Below are 27729 nucleotides of genomic sequence, written 5' to 3'. Positions count from 1 at the left end.
CTGTCAGCAGAGCTGCTATTGTCTGTCTGGCTGTGTCTGTGTCCTCACCTTCCAGCTGTGTCTGCGGGAGCTTTCTTAACCTCAACCTGCCTCAGTCGCACTCTTTTTCAATCGGCACACTCAAAGCAGCCTATACATATTTACTACTGGCACCGATGCTTATGTACCGTCACCGCCACATATTCATATTTACCGGCTCTAATGCTCTGGGCTCCCCATTTCAGAATTTATTAAGGCAAAGTTATTGAGGTGTTATTGATGTGGCAGCCGTTGTGGCTTCAGGGCAATATGACTACACTCAGAGCAATGGCTCTATCACCTGAAATGGCCATACGTTGCCTTTTTATGCCGCTACAGAGCAATGATACAGCGCTAACTCTTGTGCAATGCCGAGCAATATGAACTCATACTCGTACGTAATGGGGCACTTCATAGTGCTGTGTTTTTGTACTTCTGACATCTGACATTGATTAATAATTCAATGTGTTTTTAATACATACATGACAGAGTGACATTGTCTTGTACTCTATGGGAAATGTTGGGCATTTTACTTTTTAAGAACTGTGGGAAACAATGGAGACAGTTTGTTAATGGCTTTATTTAAATTTGTGCATTAAAAATCCTGAGAGGAAAACTCTCCCATAGTTTTTCTTTAATGTTTGAGTACATTGAAACTAGGGATGTGCCGTTGTGCACTTGTTTGTGTCTGATACCGATATCGAAACTAACTGACAAATCTACTGATACCAATATTAGTCCGATATAGTCATTTCAGACCATTTATGAACTATGAAGCTGTTAACACATTTGTGCTGAGTCATAATTCTCCAGCTGTGTAACAAATACTGTTCTTCAGCCCAATCATGACTCAGCTGATTTTTTTATTTACATTTTTTACAGTCTGTGCATAAGTGAAGCATGCGATGTATATGATTTTTGGACTGTATCGGATTCTATATTGTTATCTGTCCGATATCCGATCCATTGATTTTGACCAGCATCGGCCTGATATCGATACCGATTCCCCATCCCTCACTGAAACAGTTGCTTCAATAAAATGAAAATGTAGCTATGTCCAATGGAAAGAAATTCAGTAAAACTTCTGGAGAGATGAAAATTGGCAGAAGGGGCGTCAGACATGCTGCATGTGTCCACACATGACATATTAGAGCTTTCACCACTTAGTCAACCATTTTTGATTATCTGATTGACTTTATTTCCATGGTCTTATGAAAGACACATTTCCATTTCTGAAGCAAACTTGACTGATGCCCTACTGACAGTATAATTGTATCAAATTTTGATCAAATACAATGTACAGCTCACAAAGACGGGTTGCGCGACGCCGCCCCCTCCTTCCTCATCTCGTGCTGCTCGCTCACCATGGCGTTGAGCAGCAAAGTGGAAACGCTGCATTTCGTGGCTCTGCCAGTAAACATTCTGAGTCCAGCCGCCGTAGAGCGCACCAGTCTCCCCGTTCCATCTGTCACTCTACTCCCATAATCCTCTGCTCCTGTAACCGATCTAATGATATGTCTGTGAACAATGGGGAGGGCAGAGCCGTGCAAGTTGTAATCCCAACATATTACAGCTAAAAACAAATTGAGAGGCTGGTATTCACAGTATAGGGTAAAGGTTAAGGCCAGTGTTAACAGTCATGGTCGTTCTGATATTCCTGGCCAGAAAATCATTATAATGTAGACCGTGTAGGTGATTTTCTTGTATGCATACTCTATTATTAAAGTCAGTATCTTTCAGAGCTTGCATTGCTATTTAAAATAGGCTGAATATTAATTTTACTTAAAGTATGAGCTCTCCTGTATCACAGCGAACAGCACAGGTTTGACCCCTATCGATCCTGTCAGTCAAACCACTTTATATACTGTAAGTGTAAAAAAACCCAGATGAAGGACAACAAAGCCTCTCTGAGTAATTGCACTGACAGCAGCCGACCGGTAAATCACAGGAAATGTCAAATAACTTGAGTCTGATTGGACCAGGAAGAAGATGAAGGCTCCGCAGCAGCATGAATCTCTCCCATTGACATCCTGACACGCGCCTGATTTTGTTTCTGGCGTCTCCAAAAACGAGTCTGATTGCCCCTCCTCCCTTGATGGGTGTGCTTGTTCTCCAGCCGTGCCGCGTGTCATCGTGGGCCGGGGCAAATCACTTCCAGCTTTGAGCCGAGACAGTGATTGTATCAAACTGACCCCTAACAAGCTGTCGGCTCAAATTTGATAAAGCATGCTTCAGCGTGCACTCAGCTCGGACAGATATTATTCCGACTGTGTTATTCCTTATTAGTTTTCACTCTCTTTTGTCTTTGCTCGTGGACACTTTGACTCGTTGTCTGCTACTAACGGTGATGCATCTCGTTTGATGCATCAGTTTGAAACGGCTGCTCTGAGGGTTGCATGCAGGGTTGTTCATTGAGCAGAAAATCAGCATGAAATGTCCATTCTTTTAGAAGAACTGGATGGAAATATGGCTGAGTAATACCTAAGTTCTACTGTTACATCAGGCTCAGTGCTGTAAAATCTGCAGTACCCTGGTTGCCACATAGAGGGCGCGTTGAGAAAGCAAACCTTGGAAATGCTGAATGACTGAGTGAGAATGCGTGTGTTTGGAGAGAGAGAGAGAGAGAGAGAGAGAGATACATGTACACACACAGGGAGAGAGAGAGAGCGAGAGAGAGGTGCGGTGGAGGAAACACATCGCAGGGAACTGACACTGTGTCACAAACCGGCAGCGAGAATTCTCGTATGAAGCTGTGCGTCAGGTTTAAAACGTGCGCTGTTGTTTCGGGACCAAGTTTGGCCAAGTCGGAGCGAGCGTGGTGACACCGCTCTGTGCCACAAAGCTGCGGGACAAGTTTGGAGAGGAGAGAGAAGAACTCGCTATCACTATTTTTAAATTCGATACAGTAAAACATTTTTTTTGGGGGGGGGGGCGTGGACGGCACAGGACCAGCATTGGACATGTTTGCTTTTTGGCTGCAGTTCCAGACAGCGTAGTGATGATGTGCCGGCAGGAAGACGCTGAGAGCGCGTAGACGGAGCGTTTGGACGCGGAACAGTGTCGGCTTTTTTTTTTTGAAGCCAGGTTGTTTTTTTATTTTGGGGTTTATTCCATCAAGGAGCTGCCGTTTGGCGATGCGCGAGACTCAGAGGACGGAGCGCGAGCTGTTGAGAGGGGATTTTAGACGCGGCAGCTGCCGTGCGTAACGGACAGAAATCGGGCCATGCAGCTATTTGAATGACAATAGTTGGAGGCATTTACGCTCATATTTGTATATGGAAAGCTGATTATGCACGGGTGCGCGCGGCGAGTCTCTGTGTGCTGCTGAAATTGATGTTGAAATGACATTTGGGATTTGAAAGCCTCCGCACGTGAAACTGAAGTGATCTTCATTTGTAAATATTGACAGGTGTTGCAGTCAAAGGGACTGTGTCTGCTCGGGCTTTTTACGAGGCTGCGTCGGGAACCAAAACCTGTGGTATGGATCATTCAAAACATTGTTTGCTTTCATTTTAATCCTCGCGTTGTTGAAAACAACCTTTTATGATGCGTTTAAAAAACCGAATGGGGAAGTAACCGCCAGCCCAGTGTCCTCTTCCCTCTGAGTTGTAGCCGATTTGGCATCAGCCAAAATGACCAGCAACGGACCTGTCATCGTCTACGAGTGGCTGAAAACCCTCCAGCTCGCCCAGTATGTCGAGTCTTTTGTGGACAATGGATACGACGATCTGGAGGTTTGCAAACAAATAGGGGACCCTGACCTGGATGCCATCGGCGTCTACATCCCTCACCACAGGCAGAGGATCCACGACGCGGTGAGAAGGCTGAAGGAGGAAGCCAAAGAGACGGCGAGTGCGCTCTACTTCACATTGGAGCCGATGCCACCTGCGGCCGAAATTTATACCAGTCACATGGTGGACCAGTATGAGTCCAAACTGCGGGGATCCAAGTCCTGGACTGAGCCCAACAGTGATCGGGTTGGGCGCATCGGTGGGTACCTGGGCGCGCAGAGGAACCTGACGCTGGGCAACAGGAGAGAGCTTGTGATTTATCCCAAGCTGAAGCTGAAGATCATGATCAGGGATAAACTCATCAGAGATGGCATCAACCTCGCCAAGCCACCGTATTCTAATAAGGTAAGAGCAAAGAGGACAGACCTGCAGCACGTGGAACAACACACACACAAAGCTCACTGAACACAATTTGTCATGTTGATTTTAAACACAGTGAAATGATCTCTTTTTCCAACTGCAAAAGTTGAACAAAGAAGGTTGTGCCCAGAGTTTTATAAAACCCAGAAGCATGTGTCACCTGCGCAGCAGTGTCATCCATCATTTGGATGAAAGCACTCGCACCTACTGTCTCCTGGTGTACACGACTGATTTTCATCGATGTGCTCAACATCACACCAAAGCAAGAGTCTGACCAGTGGGTAAACGTCACACTGCCGAAACCTGTTCAACCTCACTGAGTTTCACAGAGGTGTTAGTGGTTGCTGTCACGGTGAGTGATGGGAATGAAGTTGCCACAGATCAATAAGCAGAGAGAACGTGAGGAGCCCCTGAGCTGCCTCTGTGATTTCCTGTAGGGGGAGAAAGATTTACGCTCTTGATTTTAAATCCAGTCCGACCTCACCTGTCCAGTGACTTGTCTCAGCGTTCAGTGTGAGTGGACCATCCCGGCCCGTACGCATATAAACCCAGGCTCTTTACTCTGATGATTTGGGGTGATGAGTTATTGATCGCAGGGGCTGCAAATGAAGAGCGTGCCCAGCTGGGTACGTCGTCCTGCGAACGAGCCAGACTGAGAAGGCCTCTTCGACTGACGGTGACCTTTCGTCAGAAGTGTCTGAATCATATGCTTCACCAGCTGAGGGGGCTTCACTGAATGAATGTTATTTACATACAATGAGCCTTTTGATTAGGTGTGGCTGCTCTGCAGAGGTCATGTCCTGTGTTTTTGTTTTTGGGTAGCAACATGCTGGGTTCTTTTAAGCACCTGAAAACTAAATATGACAATTCTTATATGTCTACTAACAATAATTCTGTAACCGGTATCTGTTTTGAATACTGGAACTTTTATTGCCATAACTGAGCAATATTTGTGTCCGTGAGTTGTTACATGTAGGGTGGTTATTCGCTTAGATACCCCAGGCCTCATGACGTTGTTAAGGACAGGTTTGTGTGGCAGTTTGTAACAGGTGGGGTCTGATGGTTACTTGGGAAACAAATCAATTTACGGGAAACAATGAAAAGTGTAAGTGTTTTTTTGTTCATAACAGGTCAGTGCATGTCAGCTAAGGATTCCTCAGTCTTGAGGATGACTCGTATCCACTTCTTTCCGTTAATGTGACTCAGGTCTGAATCAGATCTGTGTCACGTATCTGATTCGTGGCCATGCAACATGAATGAGAGAGATTGTATCAAAATCCATGTGGCTTTTTTGCCTATTTGCATGCGCTGAGCATCAATGTCGTTGAAGACAAGACCGTGTTGTCCTCGAGAGCTCAATCTCACCCAGAAATTTGCTGGGCTTGCGCCTGTTTCCAGAGCTTATCTTACCCTTTTCCCCTCTCAATAGGGAGTGGTCACGCAAATATGTTATTTTTAATGATGCATGCAAAAAGGGAATTTAGGTGTGTGCTGTTTGAGGGCACTCACGTTCATATGCAAGGCACTTGATGTTTATGTGACGTGTCAAATCTGATCTGGAATGAATAACATTTGGCTACATGGGGATCTGAATGTAGCCTTACATTTACCTGTGTTCGTAGAGTTGCACTCTTGTCATCAGATCATAGGAGACGGATGTTAACGTCAGGTGAGAACAGGGCCCACGTGTCCGTTTGGATTGTCTGTATTTGCTCACGCTTGGGTGTGTTTGTAACGACTTTTCAGTTCCGCTTTAGGCAGAGCTTCAGAACATGTGGTGTGCATGCCATCGTGGAAACATTTAGAGTGACAAAATTGTGTCTCTCATGTTTGTATACACACCAAGTCTGACCCACCGTTACCCTAACCAGGACTTGCTCGCTTCCAAATTGGCTTTTCAAACAGATACTGGCCTTGATTCCAAATTTTGTGTGTTGTCTTTTTGTCTGTGTTTCTGCCACTTTGGCTGACTGTGAATCCCACCGAGATCTAGGATTTGCGAGGGATTATCTGTCAAACCAGGGCTGAAACAAAGTGTTGGTTCCAGAGGGTTAAACTCTTTCCCTTTGAAGGCTGTGTTTATTTAGAGCCAAAGCTTTGGCACTGAGGCTTTGGAGGGGACTGAGCAGGTCAAGGTCTCCCTATTTCTCTTTTTCTTAGTGTGTGTTTGCGCGTGTGTGTGTGTGTGTGTGTGTGAGAGAGAGTCACCCTGTAGTTCTGAATTGGCTCCAGCCCAATGCGTCTCTCCCCAGGAGCAGTGAAAGGACTTAAGTGATGGAGCTGTGACCAGCTGATGAGGGTTTGAATAACTGGACTGTGATTGGTTTGTAGATATCCCACCACCCTCCCTCCCGCCTCTCGCTGCCCTTGAGATGAGATGTCAACCCCAATGGAGACTGAGACCAGAGAGGGAGACTTGGGGCAATTACAGGACACACAATGACAGTCTCGCAGGACACTCACTGTATAGCATAACCAAGATCTCATCCACACTTAAACTGTTCCCTGTGCCTGCCATGCAGGGGTGGGGGGTTTGTGCATGGTCTGAATCCTGACAACCCCCCTATTCTTTTCCTTATTGTGTTACTGGCTTTTTTTTCTTCCTGATCTCTGTCATTATGCCAGAAATACAGACAATATGAGCACAAAGATTGAGAAAGCAACCCTGTCTAACATGTGCTGAAAGTCTTGTGAGACAACCCATTACCGAGCAATTCACTGAAAGGGCTCTGCTGGGTATAATAAATACCCATGATCCTTATCCATGCTGCAGAGACCTCTTGTCTGAGAGAGAGAGAGAGTATTATTTCTTATGATGTAAACAAACACTTGTGCTATGAGTTGCACATTTCCAGATCACTCACCGGGGAACAATATAGGAAGGCAAGATGGTGCAGTTTGTCTGCCTGTTGTCGAATGTGCTGCAGTCGTAGGAATTGATGCCGTCTTCGGTCTCTCGGTTGAAACTTCTTGGATGGATTGAAGCCATAGATTGCTCATGCAGTGCCAGTAAAACGTTATGAAAGAAACCATCAATCTGGGTTTTATTTTATTATTCTTAAGTCTACAGATAATGTCTCTTTTGTTTTCAATTTAGTGCAAGTGTAGTAGAGTTGTAAAATGGATTACAGGAAGCAGTTTGCCTTCCTATACAGAGACATTATATGATATAGATTAGAGTGTTGATTTTATTGTGAGTAATGACGTGTCATTTGAAAACTTTTTTTTTGAGAATCTACATCTTTCCCTGCTTTTTTCAGGCCTCTGTCATATTGTTCCCTGTGAGTTGTGTCGACTGATTCGTCGTGTTTTATGTTCACACCGCTAAAAGACACCTTACCATTGTCGGTCTGAGTTAATATTGAAGGATTTTGTAGCTCACTGAGCATGCACAATGGTTAATATTTTTTTTTATGTCCAATCTTCTTTTCAAATGACTCCCTATACTTCAGTGATCTTTATGGATTCAGATTTATTTTTATCTCAGAGAAATCCCTTTTTTCTTTTTTTCTTCCATTTCAATTGCCTCTTTATCTGCACATTATTTAGTCCTGAGCAGAACTGCAGCGTGTCCTCATCCGAGTCGCATCCAGCGTTGGAAACAGTGCACGGCCGAGTCATTCATTGCGGGGCCTCATTGTTAGTGTTGTGTGTCGGGAGGAAGTACAAGCTAAACAGTGGCAGATTCTCCATTGTTTGTGTGGAAGCTGATGGAACCGCATGTCCTTTCACTAGCACTCTGTTTTGCATTCCCAATTTCCGTCCATTGAATGGGGCTGTGGGGGCGAGTGTCCAGCATTGTGCCGATGGGTGGTTGATTAAAAAAAAACAAAAAAAAAAACAAGGTGTCATACACAGAGAGAGATATGGATGTAAATAGATGGGGCACGTTGTATTTTTGCTGACTTTGTGAGTGTTTGGGTCGAGCGCACGCTGTTGGGTCACGGTGGAAAGTTTCCCCCTTTCTCTAGACTCCACAGAACAGCTGATCAAACGTGTAGGGTGGGAGTTGGGAGAGACCTGCAGCTTAACATGCCTTAAGAATGTCAGCAATGCAGTGGACATCGTGTCATGCCTGTAGGGCAGCTACACGGAATGAAGCGACGGCTTCTAACTCCCTGTGTTATCCTTGGGCATAAAAAAAAAGAAGCTCACCGCTGCACGCGTGAGACACTCATCTCACGACCCCTCTCACTCCTTTTATCTTGATTAATATCTCAGCACTTTGGCCCAGCAGGAAATGAGGTTTTGATTTTATATGACCCTTTATCTTAGCCCGCTGTGGTTGTTAGAAGGGTCTTCAGCTTTGACTGGACTCCTTCCAAGTTTTTGTGTTTAAAAAATATATATGTATGTATTTATATATAAAAATAAGCAGTTTTTAATATTTAATTTGTCTTCGTTTGAACACTAAACCCCCCCATTGCCCACTGCCAACAATTTACTGGCCAATTTAAAGCAAACTGAAGCTCATGTAAAACAATACATATTTCCACTCAAGCTGGCGTATTAAATATTAATTACATTCTTCTCCTAATTTCACCCCACGCTATAGAGCTGGCATTTTGCCATTACGAGTTTTCCATGCATTCGACTGAAAGCCCCGTTTGCTCTGTTTTTTTATTTTTTTATTAAAGGCTCCTTAAAGGCATAATCAGCTGAGGACTCATAAAGGGGAAGTCATAAAGAAGTCGAGGACCAGCTCTATTGTCCTGAGAGGAATGAGAAAGTCAATTAGAAAAGTGAGCTGCTGTTTAGGTTATAAAAATAAAAGCAAGGCTGTATGGAACAATAAAAAAGGGAAGGATGACAGGAAGGGAAAAAGTGGCGCGCCCTCGTTCGGTGGCTTTTTGTAAACATACTTTTGTTTATGACCCTTTTTAAAACCATCTTCGAGCATTAACCATGATTTAGGGATTTGGAGAGCAGCTATGAGAGGTGAGCACTGATGGCTATCTCGGTGACCCACGACCCCCACACCTTTTGACCTGCTCCACTTAAACACAAAGCTTTGATGGTGACAATGAAATTGAGTGCATCTTATATTTTAAATAGAGCAGGAACGAACAAGCACTTGGGATTTATTTATTGGAAGCGCCGTGACGTCGTTTGGGAGCGAATATCCTGTCCGTGTTTGGTTTTCCACTATTGTACTCTGAGTCAGACGGATTCTGTCTGTCCCTCCGTCAGTAAAGACTCGACCACCCATCTCCCGGGAGCATGTGCAAATGTGGGAACGTGTATTTGCAGCTGGCCTTCTCATTTCGGCAGGAATGAGTGAGTTGGTCTTGCTCCTACTGTGCTTTTTTCTCACATGATCAGCTGGCTTTTCTTTTTTTTTTTTTTTTTTGCTGCTTTGTTTCCCCCTGACATGTGAACTCTGTTTGCAAGATGATCGTTTGCAGAGCTACGAGCTTCCTCTCCATTTATTAACCGAAATTGCCAGTGAAAATCTGCTCGTGTTGCAAAATTGAATTCATGCTTGCGGTCGTATAAGTGTCGTCCCGTCCTGCCTTGACAGAGATACTGTATTTAAATAACACATGTGAGCTACTGTATATGTGTCTCTAAGTTAGGCTGTCATAGTAACGGCTTTAAATAAAGCAGGTCAGAGAAAAAAAACAAACAGCACAGCCATTTCTTTATCCGCCGCGCACCGGGCAACAAGTCGTGATGACACACATCTGTGACAGATACATTATCAGAGCTATTTCGGTCCAAAGTTTTAGCGCCTTCCAGACAGTCCGTCTGCATGACCACATAGTATCTGCATCAGGAATGACCACGGGCTGCATTATCAATTTACTCACATACTTCACTGGACAGGCATGTCCTTAGTATTCAGAATCACTGCGGTTCTTTAATCTTGTCTTTATTCCGTCGGCTAAAGGTGAAAATATGTGTTATTGCATTCTAGTGATCCATAGAAGCCTTAGTATGTTTGTAATACATTGTGTTTATATGCAAAATGCCCCTTTTTAGAGTTAATCTATTACTATTTAACCATTAAGCCTGGGTGCACAGAAGGTACAGTTATTGTCAGTAAGAGTAAATGTCATGACTAGACGCTCAGTTGCTTCTGTAAACTTGTTTTTTTTTTAATGCATCTCTTCACCTCCTCATGCTCACTGCTTACAGTAGCTTAACCAGGAAAAAAAATGTGTGTGGACATGTAAGAGAATTCCTGTCGTAGTCATGGAGTCCGTGTGCACAACAGTGACCCTGAGCTCCTCTTTGAGCAGCGCACATCGAGGAAAGCGAACGTATCGAGTGCACTTCACCGGGATGGAGGGTGACGGGAGAGCAGGCTGGACACATGTGCACATTAGCCCCCCCCCCCCCCCCCCTCTCTGTGGCTCTGTCAGTTATGACTGCAGTTATTATCGGCAGTGATTTTTCTGGAGGGGATCATTACATGTTCTTATATAAAAAAACAAAACAAGAAAAGTTGTTAGAAATATGATATTGTTTTCTGCATTTAAATGTTGTTAATTTGTGAAAAACGAAAGCAGCTAAAGTGTTAGCGCCCTAAGAAGTTAACTTAATTAACTTGTAATTAACCACGGACTGTGCCCGATAACAGGCAAATTGATTCAATATTCAAGCTTTGTAAATATCAAGTAAGTAGAGGCCCTGTGTGTCTGTAAAAGAACATCAGGGAGATGTCGCACACTGTGCTGCTGCTGCTGCTGCTGCAAATCAGTGCCTGCACAAATGTGACTCATCTTTCTTGAGTCATCATCGCCACAGAATTCACTGTCAGACGTCTGCAGAGGAATATTAAAACAAGCAGGCTGTACTGTAGAAAAGGTCACGTAGCTTGATAACGCTAAAATAGAAACGCTACAGTCGCAGATTATAGGCCAAAAGCACGTCTACTTAAAAAGAAACACCGATGATGTGTCGGTCTTGTGTTGCACCCACAGCATTTTAAGGGAGGAATGGATTTGATTGATGACCCTGAGCAAATCTAGACGTGAACGTGTCGCTGTCTACTGGTTTTACAACAGGACAGTGATCCTAAAAATCTACAACAGACTTCCTCAGGATGCTCAAGCTAAAGGTTTGCCATTGCCCCAAACATCATCTGTGGACAGACCTGAGAAGAGCAGTGCTTGCACAAAGCAGAACTAGAAGAGAAATAGAATGAGATACAACCTCTTCAACAACAAGGGCATATGTAACCTGTGGGTGTCTTTCACAGCTACAGCAATTATAGCATGTCCAGATGTTCTCATGTAACAATGCACATCTTCATCCATCAGACACATACGTTCATTATCTCTGCCTTTGTTAATTATGTATGACCTATAGTCGAAGACGGCAAATCACTCCTGACTCCCACGAATCTACCAGCAGAGAAGCTTTGTTATAATAACAAAAAACAGTTTTTCCTGTAATCAAGAAATACAATACAATATGAAAAGTTCAAATATTTGCTGTCTTAAATGCCAGGTGGTGTTGGCGTGAGATTATTGCATAACTCTCGCAGTGCTATGCGGGCTCGCCGGAGTTTAAATATTGCTCAAGCTGTTTGGTTAAGCAGCTCTATCTTTCCGTGTTATTTCTGCAGACTATAATTCACCCTGGAGCAATCCGGTCCAAGAACTATCTGAGAATGTGGAGCCGTATTTTATCAACCACCTCTTGAAGGGCAGTCATTTATTTTCATTTTTGTAACCGATTAATCTTTTTTCTTATTCGAGACCAAGATATCGTCCAAACTGCTTTTATCACCTGACCACAAAGTATTGAGTTTACAACGATATAAACAGAGAGAAGCCCAAAAAAGTCTGTACCGTGCGTGAATGAAAGATTTAAATAAAGTAGACCGTTGTAAGCTGAAAAACGTGACTGAGCACATTCTCGCTTCTGTATTCTGCCCCCAACTGGATGAAATAATCCTTTTTTTGTTTCACCCTCTGAAGATGCTGTTCAAAAATGAACAATGACAGTGTTCGCCGCGATGCATGTGCCTGAGACAGGCTCCATAAATCAGAATGATGAGGGAGGAGACGCACACAGGGCTGCAGCTTAGGGACGGATCTCTTAAGGCACTGCGCGGTTTTTGGGAGGGTTCAAGCGCTGCCGTCTACGGCGGACCCTAACTATCCTACATGTAGCTACAGTTTGGCTCATGTCAGCCCATATTATCCTGGACTGTGTTTAAGGGATATAATGTAGGGGTGCAGAGAGATGAGTGAGGCATGATAGCACTGAGCATGAGTGTTACAGAGACAGAGGGAGAGTGTGTATAATTACCTTGTCTGAAGCCTTTGCCAGCAAGGTACATGGAACGCAGCGCAACCGACTCTCAACCCCTCTTATCCCTAATTGGTCCATTTTCAAGGCATGAAGGCAGGGCCTACGCTGAAAGCTTTGATCACTGAGACCACACCAGTGTCGATATGTCCCTACCTGAGTGCTTTTGTAGTGGTTGTGCCTGGCAGGGGATTAAGCCATACTGAGCTGTCTGTCTCTTGCTCTGGGCTCCCTGCGGCTCCACATACCTGAATCTGAACCCAAATTACCTGGCAGTTACTACATTCCTCAAACACGCCCACACAAACACACTCGCACTGTAGAGCACAGCTTTCTTTTTTTTTTTTATATATATCAGCAATAGTGGCATGTTGTTGGTATTCTTTTGTCTTATGTGTGGTTTGCCGCCTTTAATATTCGAAGCATTCGCAAAAAACTTTTACGGGTTCCAGCACATTCCTAGATGTGTGTGTGCAGTACAGTGTTTCAATAGGAGATTAGTTAAGAGGTTGTTGGTAGAGATGTTCCGATACCATTTTTTCCCTCCCGATACCGATACTCGTGCTGTCGGTATCGGCCGATACCGAGTACCGATACTGATACCAGTGTGTTAAAAAAAAAAAATCATACTATGCCTGCGTGTGATACTGTGATATGATTATCATTGTGGTAAGGCCTTGCTCAGGTTAATCCCTTTGTAAAACATGAACGAATACAGCAAATGGAAGCCATTTAGTTTTAAATAGAACAGTATAAAAAACAGTAGTGCAACAGCAACTTAAATAAATATAGGAATAATTGTAAAAAACAAATTAAAGTGCAGCCATTATGTACTAAAATAAAAAGGCATTTAAATCTTTAAATAGTGCAGTTTTGTGGTATGGGATCGGAGCCTGGACTCCAGTACTCGCCGATACTGATACCAGCATTTTCAGCAGTATCGGAGGCAGTATCGGAACAACTCTAGTTGTTGGTGCTTCTACTTGCTTGCATGTTTCCTCTTTGGAAATAACCCATAACCCTAGGGCGTGCTCAGTATGGAAGGGTAGAGGTCGTCACTTTAATTGTCTCTTTTTGACCTCTGCACATGTAAGAATCAGTTGTCCTATTTAATTAACCGTTAATTGCTCGCCGCAATGTGACTCCTGAGACTTTCCCAAAACTTCCCCCGTTTAGGGCTTCGCGTCTGAATCCCACATCATTAAAGCTTCAGTAGGTGTGAGAAAGTCCTGCGGCTTCTGCTCAGAGAAGTCTGGTCAGGTTTGTTTTTGCTTGGGTTAACCTTGCAGCACATTACTCTGTTCGCCCATTTTATGCTTATTTAATAAGCCGCGGCTGAGTGAACGCTGATTTATGAAGGGAACGCTGATTTTAAAAAGCAAGAGTTTGTGTCTGAGTGGGCTGTGCATTCACCTCGGTGTCGGCAGGGTTAGAGCCACATGTACCCGCTGATCAATCAGTGTGCTGTATAGCTACCTTTTTTTTATTGATATTTTTGTATTGTGGGATGCTAAGCTCAGTCTTAATTAATGTCTGAGATGTGCTGTACACTCGTGGTGCAGCTTCATCTGCAGTGGGTGAACCTCAAAACCCGCTATTTTCCCGTCAGCAGATCTTTTGACCGCCGCTGTGCCAAACCAACCCCTGTTTACTTTAATAGCCCCTGAGAATTCTTTCTGAAGGAAAGTCTCCCAGAAAAATCTGGAAATGCAAACCGGTCCCCCATTTTTCCCTGTTTTCTTTAGTCCCACCACATTTTCTTTTTATTATTTTTTTCACTTAATGCATTTTGCCCTCAGGGACTGGCGCCATTAACTATCACAGATTATTTCAACCTCGGTTTCGTCTTCCAGCTCATGATTTACTGTCCACCGACGTCTCGGTTTGAGTGAAATGTGTGAATGACGTTGTAACAAAGCGCAAAATCATGGCGACCGTGGAGCTCGTCTCGATTGCAAATGGCCTGGTGTGACTTTAGCTGAACGGCACAGGTTTATGTAACCAGTCAAATGACAGATTTCTAATATTCAGCTTTGTTTAAAGACGATTAGGCTAAGCCCATATTTGTTTCGACACAGGGCTTTGAAGAAATGGTTTTGATGAAATGCGCTTTATGGGCATTTGAAATGTTTTTTTTGTTTCTCCCAAATATCTTGGAAAATGAATGCACTAACAGGAAGGAGAGGGTAAGCACAGTGGCCCCAAACAGATTAGGACTAGGTGGTATACAGCAGTTTGAAAAGTAACATGGAATTGAATTACACAATACAATTTGTCCCGTGCTGTAAAGCCGTGCTCGTGTTTGCGTCTCTTCAGAGAGCAGAGGCTTTTCTGAGTGTAGTGTGGAGTGGGAGCGAGTGCTGAGCCACGGCACTCTAACAATTCCAAGTGGAATCCTGAGGTTGTGTTATTTTTACCACTAAACAGCAACCTTTTTATCTTTTATTTGTTTGTTTGTTTGTTTGTTGCTATCTACCTCCACTGTATTTGATAAACTGTCAACTGTTATCTAATTGTCTTGTTTTTGTGTTAAGTAGAATTCACTCATTTGTCTCTCCCTCTCTGGTATTGATATCGGGAAAATACAAAATGCCAAAATGATTTTCCGATCTTATCACCCAGCCCAACAATCTCAGGTCGGAGCCCCCTGCATAGTAACAGACAGACTGATAATCTGCCCCTAACATGCAGTAGTCACGGCCTTTAAGCGACAGGGGAAGTGTCGTTAATCCGGTAAATCACCTCTTCGCTGCGAATCCGCGCTGTACAGAGCGGCTGCAACACACGAGAGCCTAACAATGAACTGGCCGACTGACAGCTCGCCGTCCAGGCCTGAGCGCCGGGGTCATGCGTCAGGAATTTTCTCTGCACCAACAAACATCCTCGCCCAGTTTCACCTCATTTTCACTTACGCACAGACAGCGGAGCCGGGCTGAAATACAAATAGACTGGCAGACCTGTCAAGTCAACTCACAGAAAGAGATAAAGACGGACAGTGGCTCAGACAGGCTGACAAACAGGAGGGTTTTGACAGACAGTCAAAACTAGAAGGTACAAAGGATAGTGCTGCATGCTAGAAGTGTCAAATATGCAGTGTGAATCCTCACTGTCATTTTAAGGCATTAACTATCATTTCACATTGGAGACCTTTTAACTAAAAGTTGAGTTCTGAAATGAAGACCAGGATGCACCTTCAGGGTTTCTCTGACTGACACAGAACCTCCAAAAATACAGGCAGGAGATTGCAGAACCATATATTGGTTAATAAAAACAAACATGTTTTGGTGAAATTCACAGGCCGAACCAATAATATCCTGTTGCAAAAGCAGGCATTGATGCATCCATACCTATGGCGTATTGAGAATAACCTGTTGGTACAAGGTTGTGCATGCAGCCTTGAGTGCAAAGCATTTAAACTCATTATTTGTGCTCCAACGCAATTAAGCTAAATAATTGATAGAAACCATTAGATTGCGAGTCAGTTCATAAACCATGTATGGATTATTGCAGAGGTTAGACATGGTAACTGAGAGAAATGCTCATTAATGAAGAGAGAGCGAGAGAGAGAACTGGAGAGCGGAAACTGAACGCCGTATGTCATTTTTCTTTTTATAGACACATCGCCTAATTGAAAACCTTTCTCCAGGAGGGGGTTGTATCTCCGTTAAGATCATATTCAGCTCCAGTTTGACCTTTTTAAATCTCCATATGACACCGAGTGTGACTACTAACAACATGATTGCCATGGACAGGCAAGTAGCATGGGAATACTTGGCGCTGACCGTCTCCCAGGCCTGCCTGTATTGTATTATGAATCTTTGTTATGGTCGCTTAGCCTTTTCCGCAGCCTGCAGAAGAAATTGTTTTGTGTTCTTCCATTTTCTTTTTTCTTTTTTTAATTTTAACCCCTGCAGATGAGAATACACTGCAGGACTGGGCTTCTTTTCTCTGCAGCTCTAAAGCCTGTCCACTCCCATTTATGGAGCAGTTTGAGTGTTAGTGCTCCCACACACACACACACACACACACCCCTCCTCAAAGCAAGCAGTGCCCACACTTCACCCAGACTGTATAGGTCAAAGCCACATTCCCAGTAGTCCACTATAGATGCCCTAAAATATGCACCAGCTGCCAACTGTCATCCTCAAGATATATAAGTGGAACAAGTACTAGATTACTTTGTTAATACTCCTGTTCAAGATCTTCATTTACTCCAGCGGCGTCCATACTTAGGTTTGTTTGGGAGGCAGAGTGCAGCGCAGCAGTGGACGTTGAGGCTTGTAATTATGTGTAGGGACAGTCTTCATTGTAATGCAGGAATCCCTCAGCCAGGCTTACATCAATTGTTATGTAAAAATGGCCATTCATATTGTACAGCCTCTGCAGAGTGGAGGGCCTGGTGTTTTGGCTCCATGTGGAAATAGTATGGGGGGAAGAGGGAAAGCTCCACACATACACACACATACATAATCACGTCCAGCCTTTTTTTTAACATTTACAGATAAACGAAGTCTTATTTGTGTAACGCGGTTGCCTCGAAATCAGAGCCTCTCGTCGTTCCCCCGCCATCGTTACCCTGTGCAAAATCACAGAGCCAACAAAGCTGGAGTGTTCTCGTTGTTGATTAGCTCGAGGCTTCTTCTGTGATCCTAATCAGGATATTGATGATGAGCCCTCTCCACTCGAGACGAGGCTGAGGGGGCTTCTGTTGTGAAATGGCATTATGTCCTCAGGGTTTGACTCGGATGCGGCTGTTTACGCCCTTCGCACGAGGGACGCTGTTTAAACAAACAGATTTAGAGAATTTCCCATACTACTTCACTGTAGGGCTGAACGATTTTGAATAAATATCTATCTGTGATTACTTTTGAAAGGAACTGCGTTTGCGGTACGATCAGCGACATCGGAGGGAACGTTCACGTCGTTCTCATTTTCATTTAAAATGATGACTGTGTGATATTTGTGCAGATCTGTGAGAAACGAGTATAGATCGAGACAATAATTCTTCTAAGATGATTATTTTCACACACGTTTTGGCTTTAACAAACACTGTGACGTCGATAAAATGTCTATTAATTGTTCAGCCCTATTTCGCTGTCTGTAAAAGCAGCTGGAGTGACGCTCGTGAGATGTGTGCCCTGCTGCTTAAACTCATTTCAAGTTCCAATCAGTCGCTGCTCTTTCCTCTTGTCTTCTACTGCTGCTTTTAACTTGTAAGCGTTAATAACAGTATCTGGTAATGCAATGTTTTAATTACTGTACAATAATGCTGCACAAAATGAAAGGTCCAGCAAATACTAAATTAAATGACTGTATACAAGCAAACGGCATGTTTTTTTTTTTGTTCTGGCTGTTTTGTAATGTTGTCTCATCACTTGCGTGTCATGCCTGCTGCTAAACAGGCCTTTAGACTGAATGCACATCGCTGTGACTGCTGCGTGAGAAAGCAGAGACATGGATCGCAGCACCAGTTAGTATCCCACTAGGCCACAAGGGTCTTTGAATTCATCTTACATAATCTACTCAATATCTACAAGGCTCCTCTGGGGCTGTCAGACATAGTCTTAGACCGCTGTGACACGATGTACAAATCCTCTGCGGGGCATATACGGCACACAGGTGTGTTGCAGACTGATTTTGAAGACAATTGTGATGACATTATTGTCTCGTTTAGTTGCCTTTGCCAGTCCCTAACATGGTAAAGAAGAATCTAAAAGGTCGGCATGTCTCCCTTCTGTCTTAAAATACTGGTTCTTTTCAGCGTCCCGACCACTCCCAGCCTTTGTAGCCTAGTTATTAAAGGCCATGTGGACTCTAGCCAAGGACGCTTCCTATTGAGTCAGCACTCTGACAGAGCCTCAACCCCCTCCCCCTAAATTGGAAAACTGCCCTGGGATGTAAAACACAAGCATAAGTGAGACAACGTCTTGATTCAGGACCTGAACTGAGCCTCTGTCTGCAGGTGATAAATGTCTTATCAGACATTTATATCCACTGCACTTACACTTCATTTATACTGTAAACACAGTGTTTTGATTCTGACAAGTCTCCTCATATTTGGCCGTCCCCGGTGACAACTGCCTCCCTCGGGGTATTCTCTTGTTGAACGGGAGCATGAAGCCTGGGTATTTATGTTGACAGCCCCCGCTGCCCCAAGTTAAGCCCCCCACTGAACTCCATTCACAGCCGGCTCATTATGGGATGTCAAGTCTGGCATCCTTCCCCTTTTCCAAGCCATGGAATTGGGTTTTTTTTTGTGTGTGGCAGTAATGGGTTACCAAGGAAACGTGTAGACACACCGCTGTGGGTTTTTGGTGCCATGATTTCTTGTGATCCTGTGGATAATGCGCCACAGAGACAGGCACCGCTGACATGTCTGCTGCAGGAATCATTGACAGGTTGAGTTCAGGTCCGGTTAGGACTGACGTCCTGCTTGTTATTTGTCAACAGCCAGGAGCTGAGTTTCACCCCCCCAGTACTCTGATTTCCTCAATCGGTTAATTTGCTTTCCGTCTTGCGTGGCACACCATTGGGCTTGAAAACCAGAGGTGCAAAACCAAAGAAGTAGGTCAGTATGGATTGAAGAGGAAGAGTGATGGTGGAGGCCAACTGACGGTGTGTTCTATAAGCCCCCTGCCCTTGAAATGCTTTTCTGGTAAATACCAAGCCCTTGGAGGAATGCATTACTATAGATGAAGACCCACAGTCATTCAATCCTGGAGGGTTGGACGCAGGCATGTCCTGTAGGAATATCCTGACTCAGCCAAACCTGCATGCCTGCAGGCTCTCAGTGTCACGTATCCCCCCACTGAAGGTCGGAGGTCGAGTGGAATCGTTCATCTGGTCTCCACAGAGGTGGAAAAGGGCTGTGGGGAAGAGGGGAAGTGTGCCCTGTGCTGGTTGACGAGTGGTGATTGGGCCCGGAGCATATGGAGCCCCTGTTACCATTCTTGCAGGAAGTTATAATGACTAGACGTCTTACCCAGAGTGAAGGGACTGAGGTGGAGGGGGAAGTTTTTCTTTCTTACTATTCAGTTAAATTCAAAAATGGAATTGTGTTTCTTTATTTGTATGAGTTTAAGAGTTGGGTACACATTGTGGAAGCTTGAAGCAACTACCACATACTCTGCAGACACTGTCGACAGTTTACCTAACATGAAAATGGACCAACTTACTGATCTGGTCTCTTTGTTCTTGAGTTCATACTATGATGGGAATGATTTGTATACATCATTTCAGAGCTCACACATCGGCTTTTATTTCCTGCTCTGGTTTGAGTCAGTGCCAGAAAAACCCTCAAAACAACACTGGTTTGGCCTCAATATAGTGGGGTGGGTGTCGGCTTTATATCAGACGTGACCCCTTCTTCTCCTTTTATCGCCTCTATTTATCCATACCTTGTGATTTACTGGAGCTGCTTCACCGTGGGGTTGTTGCTTTGAACCCTGATGGAGTGGCTTCATAACTGTTATCTAGCACTGTCTGACATGGGAATGTGGGCTTTGGGCATCATAGTTCATTTTCTAGAGTTGGAAGAGTACAGCTTGCGTGAGTCCGTTTTTTGCTTTTTGTATTTCTTTAGTAGAGAAATACAAAAAGCTAATTTCTGTAGAGTTGTTTATTTATGTATCCGTTTCCAGCAAAAAAGCTTTATCCGGTCGGTGTGTGTGTGTGTGTGTCTGCTCTCTCTCTCTCAGCAGAACAATAGTTGCTGACAGAGGCTCTTTGTTAATTTGTGGTGGATGGTGGATGGCGGTGGTGGGTTGATGAGACCGGCTCGTACTGACAGATTAGTGCTCATTGAAATCCTATAGGAAAGGTCGTTTGCAGAGCGCCGCTCAAATCCACTTGTGACCTCAATCGTGAACCCATTCACACTCCCGACATCCTCTACTTATGTCTGGCACTGTTTTGTAAACAAATGTGAAGCGTGCTCGCTTTCTTGCAGTGCCCCCAAACCCTCCCCACCACCACCACCACCACCACCACCACCACCACCTCCACCGCTGCGGGCGTGCGGGCATGCGGCCTGCAGGGCCGAGGGCAGATCTGCTTGCTGAGTGGCCTTTTTTTTCTTTCTTTTTTTTAAGCTGACCGGAGGCAGTTCACTTTCAGAGTTTCACTTTACTGTGATGTTTGTTTTGAGGAGCGACGGCTGATCCTTGCACATTTTTTCTGTGAATGCTCACTTTGTATCGGTTACTTCAGACTGCTGAGGTGGACAAAAGGGGTTTGTCTGGCAATGTCATTTGCCTTTAAATAAGAACGTGGAAAGCACTTACTATTTGACTGTGATGAGCCTTTTGAGAATGTTCCGTATCTAGTCCTATTGCACTCTAATCATTGTTACATTCAACGAAGCAGTAAACAAATGACTTAAAGCGCGACGTTGGATTACTTTAATACGTTTTGCGGGAGAGTTTTATTAGAACAATGCGATCATCTGGACTCGCTGCATTTACACGCATGTAAGAGGGCAGTCATAACCAGATTACAGGCTGCTGCATGAGATTGAAACTAAGCTTCTTATCGGCTGCAGACACGAGAAAGTACTATAGTTTGTATGGCCGTATCTTTACCTATGTGTTGTACTGATTCCACAGTGTGCTCTTCGAGACGTGAGGAGCCTCCAAATGTTCATTGATTAAACAAAAAAACAGGAGATGATTTGGCACAAGAGTAATCTCCGACACTTAACAGTGTCCCATCAGGAGCCAAAGGATGAAAGGAGAAACTGAAATCCACGCTTCAAGTGCCTCAGCTTTACCATGGCAACGTTTGTCACTGAAGTGGCTGCAGATGTGTCTTTCACGAGACACTTTATCAGAATTCTTTGTGTGTAGCTAAAAAAAAAAAGAAAAGTCGGCCTTCAATTGGCCCGTGCTTACAACTGTTTGTGTGTTTTCCCTGGTACACAAGTGTTAATTAAGACATTATTTTGCGTTTCCTGGGCTAGATCCTGCACGGTTGTGGAGGCACAACAGCATAGAAAGAAAACAGATAAGGGTTTGCGTGTTTTGTTTGTTTTTGTTTGTTTTCTCCTCTTCCACAGTTGCTTTTGTTTTGTTTTGTGTCTCATCCTTGAAGTTCAGACCAAAGCGCGTTATAATGAGCAGCGCCCTAGAATGTGTTCTACTCACTGGATTGTCAGATTTGTGTTACGGCAGAGGCTTTGTGCGGTTTGCTGAGGTTTCGGCATCATCTCCTCCTGGCTTTCCCTCTCTCCAATATGAAATGAAAACATAATCTAATTGGATTTAAGAGAAGTCTCTCCTCCAATGCAGCAGGTCGCCGTAAACACGAAAGCACAAAGCAAAGAAGACAACATCACGCCGGACTGTGATGAATCGGATATGTGTATAAGGAGTTGGCACTTTTTGCTTTCACAACAACAGGCATTAGCGTCCGTTATGGAATTACAACTGTGGCTCTTGTTGTTAAGCATTGCACGCCTCTGTATTGATTTACTACAGCATCGATGCAAATGCATGCGTTGGAGCACCTGTACATGTTGTTCACGCTGGAGCAGGTGAACGCAGAGGTGTCAAACACCGCCGGAGATCAAGAGGCCGCAGCAGCTTGTGTGTGCCAAGACCTAAGAGAGAGGTGACATGTCTTCAGTATGGGCTACTTTTACTCTATACGTTTATTTTAACCGTAGGCTGTATATTAAAATGGTCGTAGTCAAAGTTCACCTGCAAACCTGTGTTTTATCTTTCCCCCTAAATGAAAACTTAATTTACAAACACTGACTTTATGTTTTCATGAAGAAGAGCAGAAACTAGAGATTGAGACCATTAACTGCTCAGGAAAATGTTCAGTTAGGCTCATTTTCTCATAGACTTCCATTCAAATGGAGCTCTTTTAGTAACCAGTGGAGTCGCCCCCTTGTGGATAACTTCTAACTTCAGCTTTTTAGGCTTCACTTTTCAAATCACAAGGCTACATACAATTCTTATATACAGTCTACATTATACCACATGTTGAGCATCTCTACAGATGAACGTACAGATGTTCTTAAGCTATTTTCAATAAGGACTAGTCATGTTCCTTTTATTCAGACTCCATCTCCTTTATTCCACAATTTGCCCCAGGACACGGCTTCCCAGCCAAATGTACAGTCGTTGCTTTGTTCCCCCACTTTACGGCTGTCTCCGTTCATCAAGGTTTGCAGAGAGCAGCGCTAATCCTGGCTCTATTTTGTGTGAATGCCCCTTCAATTAGCTGCTTTTAATAACGCCATAATAAGTCTGTCAGGCTCGCGCTATATCAAACTTGATACGGACAAAGAACTTCACTAACCATCACGGGGGGGAAACGTGCGACGGCTCCTGGTTGATGACCACGTGTAAGAATACAGGCAAATATGGTTCGGGAGTGATAGTATCATCTGTATCATTTGGCATTTCTGTGCACACGCTGGATGGAGTTCCCTCTCATTATCTAGCGCAGCTCGTGTTTGTCCTGAAAAGTAAAATGGTATTTTAATTGTGAGAATCTGACAAACCCCGCTGGGAGCAAACGAGTCACGATGTGAGAGCAGAGCGCCGCAAAACACTTGTTAGTATTTCAGCTCGGTGCTCCGTGTCTGCCCCCCCACACCCGCCCCCCACACCCCTTTTCTGCCTCTTGATTGCAGAGCACAGACACGGCTAATCCTAAATTCAGATGGCGGCGTGTCTGCATTTATATCACCACTGCCTGACATGATGTAGAGCAAGCCGCGTCAGCGCGGATCACTCAACATATGTCAAGGTAACGGCAACTGTTTACGTTGGTGCAGAGGTTGACAGGACGATAAACGGGTATTGGGATTCATTTTAAATTTAGTTTCTTGCCGTTGGTGAAGGTGGTTCGACCTCATTTGCATAGTATGCAAGTTTGGGAAGTGAATCATTTTATTTTTGAAAGAAATCTGAAGAAAAATCCCCGGATAAATGAAGATCACAGCAATCTGTTCATCGTGAACAAGATCCTTAGACTAATGCTGCAACCTATTAAGAGACAGTGAGGTCCTCTGCACTTAAAATGCTAATGTCATTATCTTGTACGACTCACGCCAGATGCTGGACTCAGGACTGCAGTAGCCTCAGTCCTCAGTCTCCTCTGTGCAAATTTGCCAACGCTACCTTTGTGATTAATTACCCAAACGACAGATTTTTTAGCACTTGCAGGCTAATTCATTCTGCTCTGCAAATAGAAAGGACAGCTTTTTGTTAATAATTAATAGTGTGTTAGTAATTTTCCCTGATTAAAAGGTTTAGACAAAGGCCGCGGGACTTCTGTGGCTGTAAGAATGCCTTGTAATCTTTTTTGGAGACACTCGGTGTACATAAAATGAGTTTAAATGGTGGATGATTTGTATCATCGTCCCTTTAGGTTGTAAGGTCCTGAAAGTAAAAAGTCAAAACTGTCGATGACCGTAGCAGTGCAGCGTACGATGTCCACTACTTTGATTCATGCAACCACAGGAAAAATAGTGCCTGAGAGTGGCTGTGATGGTTTGTATGAACAGCTAACAGCCTGACGCTGCTCCATCGTTTCCTGCTCTCCAGTGACTTTTAAATTAACCGTCAAACCTGCAAGATGGAACACGTTTTTTTTGTTAGGTCTTTATTTTTTTGTGCAAATCTCCCCTGCTGATGTCATATAAGCACACGGGGGGAGGTTTGCATGTACCGCTCCTTCTCCTCGTCCCCTCCTGACAACCTTAATGTAATTCAAATGTTGCCAGTGGAGGTTCTTCTTCGCCTACAGCTAACTACTGAAGAATTCCACCGTAATTTACATAAACAATTCTATTTCGGCCTACTTTGTCACATTGGAGGTTGACCGGGCACGACAGTCAGTGTCCCAGTGCTGTGGTACTCAATATCAGCAGGTCAATGGTAAATATCCATGAATATAATGGTAAATATTCCATTTATCCAATATTTATCATTTCAAATACCCAGTGATTAGCAACATCTACGCTGCCAACGGGAACAAACAGTGCATGGCATCCGTTAACGTAACAGATTCATTTATAAATAATAAATATACAAGTCCGTTAATGAATTGAAAGGAAATAAATCAACTCCAGTGTTGGCAGCAGTTTAATCATTTAAATAACATGGCTGTCAGAAACAACAGATATTTTAATAATATCAGTGAACATTTATCCGAGAGGGCATTTTCTGTGGTTACAAATTGCAGGTGGATGATTAATTACTAATGTAAACAAACATTTTCTGCAGCCGTTTTCCAGTTAATCACATCTGACAATCACAATTCTTCATTTGACCAGCTCATGCCAGTAGTCAGGTTACAAGATTGTGGTATAAATAGTTAAAATATTCCCCCTGGGCCGATTTCACATTACCAATAATGAAGCATTGATTGTGATAAATCAGATAAGGACACAGTTAAAGCCTCTGTTGTGTCGTATAGATGAACTTGGAATAAGTATTGTACCTCTATAGTTGATTGTTTATGTCTGAGCTCAGTGGGCCAGTGGAGTTTTATTTTGAAGGCCTGACGGTGATTTCCTGCTTACTCCATATCATAGGTTAAGCAGCCATCTGCCGGCGTCGCCACATCTTATTACCAAAGAGCGAAGAGAATTCGGTTAAAAGAGAGATGAGCCCAGTGGAAGGAAATTGGCCCGAAGCTTTGTTTGGGCTGAGCGTTTAGCTACCGTGTGTTTGCACAGATGTGGTCATTAACTTTGCCGGGTTAAGTCACCGGGGCAGCAGAGGAGGTGCCGCTCCAATGAAAAGGCTTGTTAATCAGATACAGTAAATACGGCTCACTGTGAAGAGAGGAGCGACGAGGCTGCTTCCAGAGAACATGTTGACTCGGTTATATTACACTGCAGGGGCGTTAGCTCGGCGCTGCCAGATAACTTCAACCGCAACTGCTGTTCTCACCAAACCTGGCCGAGGCACGCTGAAGGTTTTATGACGGGAATGATTAATGGTGTCAAAAAAGAGTTTCGGTGCAGATTTGTGGAAAATCAAATCCTTTTGTTCTCGGGGAAGAAGAACCAAAGAGACATTTCATTTTATTAACGACACCTCTATGGTTTTGAAAGTAAACTTATTGAAGTTAAATCATTCTTAAAAGCGCTTGAGCTGTACTAAAGGAATACTTTATGAGAATTTGCATAACTCATGAAATGGATTCTCTGTGTCCTTAGCTGAGCCGCGAGTCGCCGCTTAATCTTTGGTCATGGTGTGTGGAGTTCAAAGAGAATTGTGAATTTCAAGTGGAAAATTTTGACTACACAGCCCCCCCCCACCCGTATATGAAACTCTGGTTTTGTGTATTGAGGGCAAAAGAGGAATGTCACGCTGATCAGAAATATTTCTGCCATACAACGATGGTAGGCTGTGTACAAAGAGGTCTGGGATGCATTCCCTGGCCCCTCCACACTGATTATTAGATGTGTGTATGCGGTAAATACGACATGCAGAGCGTCTGGTGGAGGAGCGCTCTCTAATTTAGCAAAAATTCAAAATCATTTCTCTCTGTTTGGGCAGCCAACACGCCTGAGAGTCACAGAGTCCATAAGAATGTTCTCGTTGGACAATGTATTCCTGAAATGTTTCTCACATGGTGATGCTGCATTTAAATGTGGTGAATATCTATTGTGTTTTCCATCTTTTTTGTCATGCTGTTCTTTAATCAGCTGGCAAATTTCGATTCAAAATTAGATTTTGTGAAGTAGAATTCTCAGATGAAAAGGCACCCACTATTCATCTTTCATTTCAGTCTCTCCTACAGTGGGTGTTGTCTGAGTGGCACATTGTTTCTGTTAAAAGCAGAGAAGAACCTTTCAGGCACAGAGTCTGAAATCACCCCTACCTGTCTGGTGAGATGTTTTAAGGGGATTACGGTGTTCTTCATCTCTAATTTAGGCTCCAACACAGCAGAGCGCATATGAGAAATTGATTTTTTTTTTCAGAGCAGCAGCAGCAGCAGCAGAAGAGGGAGAATGTGCTCGGTCGCTGTCTCCTGTATTGCACAGAGCCATAATTAGTCTATTAAAGCTGGGCAGTGGCGATGACTTATATGATCTAGTGCTATTAGGGCATTTAAAATCAGCATGTACCCCAATCATTTACCCCGCTAAGCCATTATGCCAGATGGGCTACAAGGACTCTTGATCAAAATCTCCTAACGGAGCAAATCTGCCCAAAGAACCGCTGAAGCCGTGGTGGTAGAGATATGTTGTCCGTGTTTTTCTTGCCCTGCTGCACATGCTTCGTTTTCCTGTCATGAAGTAGTTCTTTAAGCTGCTGTTGTGACTGTAATGACATAGAACAGGTCTTACAGATGGTGCTGCTACCCTGTAACGTTCTCATAAAACTGTTGGACATTGCCAGGTACAGCTCAGTAAAAATCAAATGATTTACAACCCCGGGTCTCGGCAGCATCCTTCTGTCGTAGTGCGCGGGGAAGCTCATGTAGCTTTTTTTTGTGACCAAAGTTGCAATTACAGAGTGTGTGGTGTTGCCAAGCATTTGTAATTCTCAGGTTTTGAGCTGAGCAATAGGCAACGGGGGAGTCCTTATATCTGAAATTGAAAGGCATTTCTGGTGACTTTTGGAGGCGGGGAACATAAAACAGGCAATCACTTATCAGTTGGCGCTGATAATGTGTTTTTATAATGTGGGCTTGTGGCTGTCAATCATACTCTGCATGCTAACCTACCCACTTAGATGGAAATGACTCGGTAGTGTCTCAGTTATTCAACACTGCGGGAGGGATACAACCGCTCCAGCTGTTTTTAAAAAACAGATTATGTTTGCTGCACATAATCAGAGGTAAAAACAAGGGCTGGTTTTGTTGCAGTGGTGTGCAGGAAGGAGGCAGGGGCAGGATACAGGCAAACATGCAAGGAATCACTAAGCAGTCTGGGTAATTATTTCTAAATCAATATTGTGACAAGCAAAGCTCTGGAGTGCCAAAGCCCACAGCCCATCAGATTTGAGCGGTCTTATCCCGGTGGAATCTCCGAAGGTGGAATGCCGTTACCGTGATTGATTCCCACATGATACCCTTCACATGATGGCCATCTGCAATGCTAACACGGTGATCCTAATCGATCAGGTTCTGCCGCAGTGTGGAGCTTCAGTGTGTGTCTGTCTCTGTGTGTGCGCGCGTGCGTGTTACTGCATGCATGTGAGCTTAAATGTCACCGCTTTAAATCGGGTCCTACTCCATTTTAGCAGCTGTTTTTTAGTAATGTAACGATGTCTGTGTTGAAGTATTGGTAAATTCCCGACCATTAGTGGAGGCAGGAATAGATGCACAT

At 43.9% G+C, this 27729-nt stretch overlaps 1 protein-coding gene across 1 annotated transcript in view; it reads left to right on the top strand.

Annotated features, from left to right (window-relative positions):
• The first annotated feature begins 2702 nt into the window (after window positions 1-2702).
• sash1a (SAM and SH3 domain containing 1a) overlaps window positions 2703-27729 on the top strand; it is a 148042-nt gene continuing 123015 nt past the window's right edge. Inside the window, 1 exon segment of the mRNA XM_058612712.1 lies at window positions 2703-4154. Coding sequence (XP_058468695.1) covers window positions 3651-4154 — 504 coding nt within the window. The 5' untranslated portion in view covers window positions 2703-3650.

This window comes from Solea solea, chromosome 17 (assembly GCF_958295425.1).
Source record: "Solea solea chromosome 17, fSolSol10.1, whole genome shotgun sequence".
Lineage (NCBI taxonomy): Eukaryota > Metazoa > Chordata > Actinopteri > Pleuronectiformes > Soleidae > Solea > Solea solea.
Note: the sequence above shows the minus strand (reverse complement) of the source record. Positions and strands in the feature narration are given on the sequence as shown.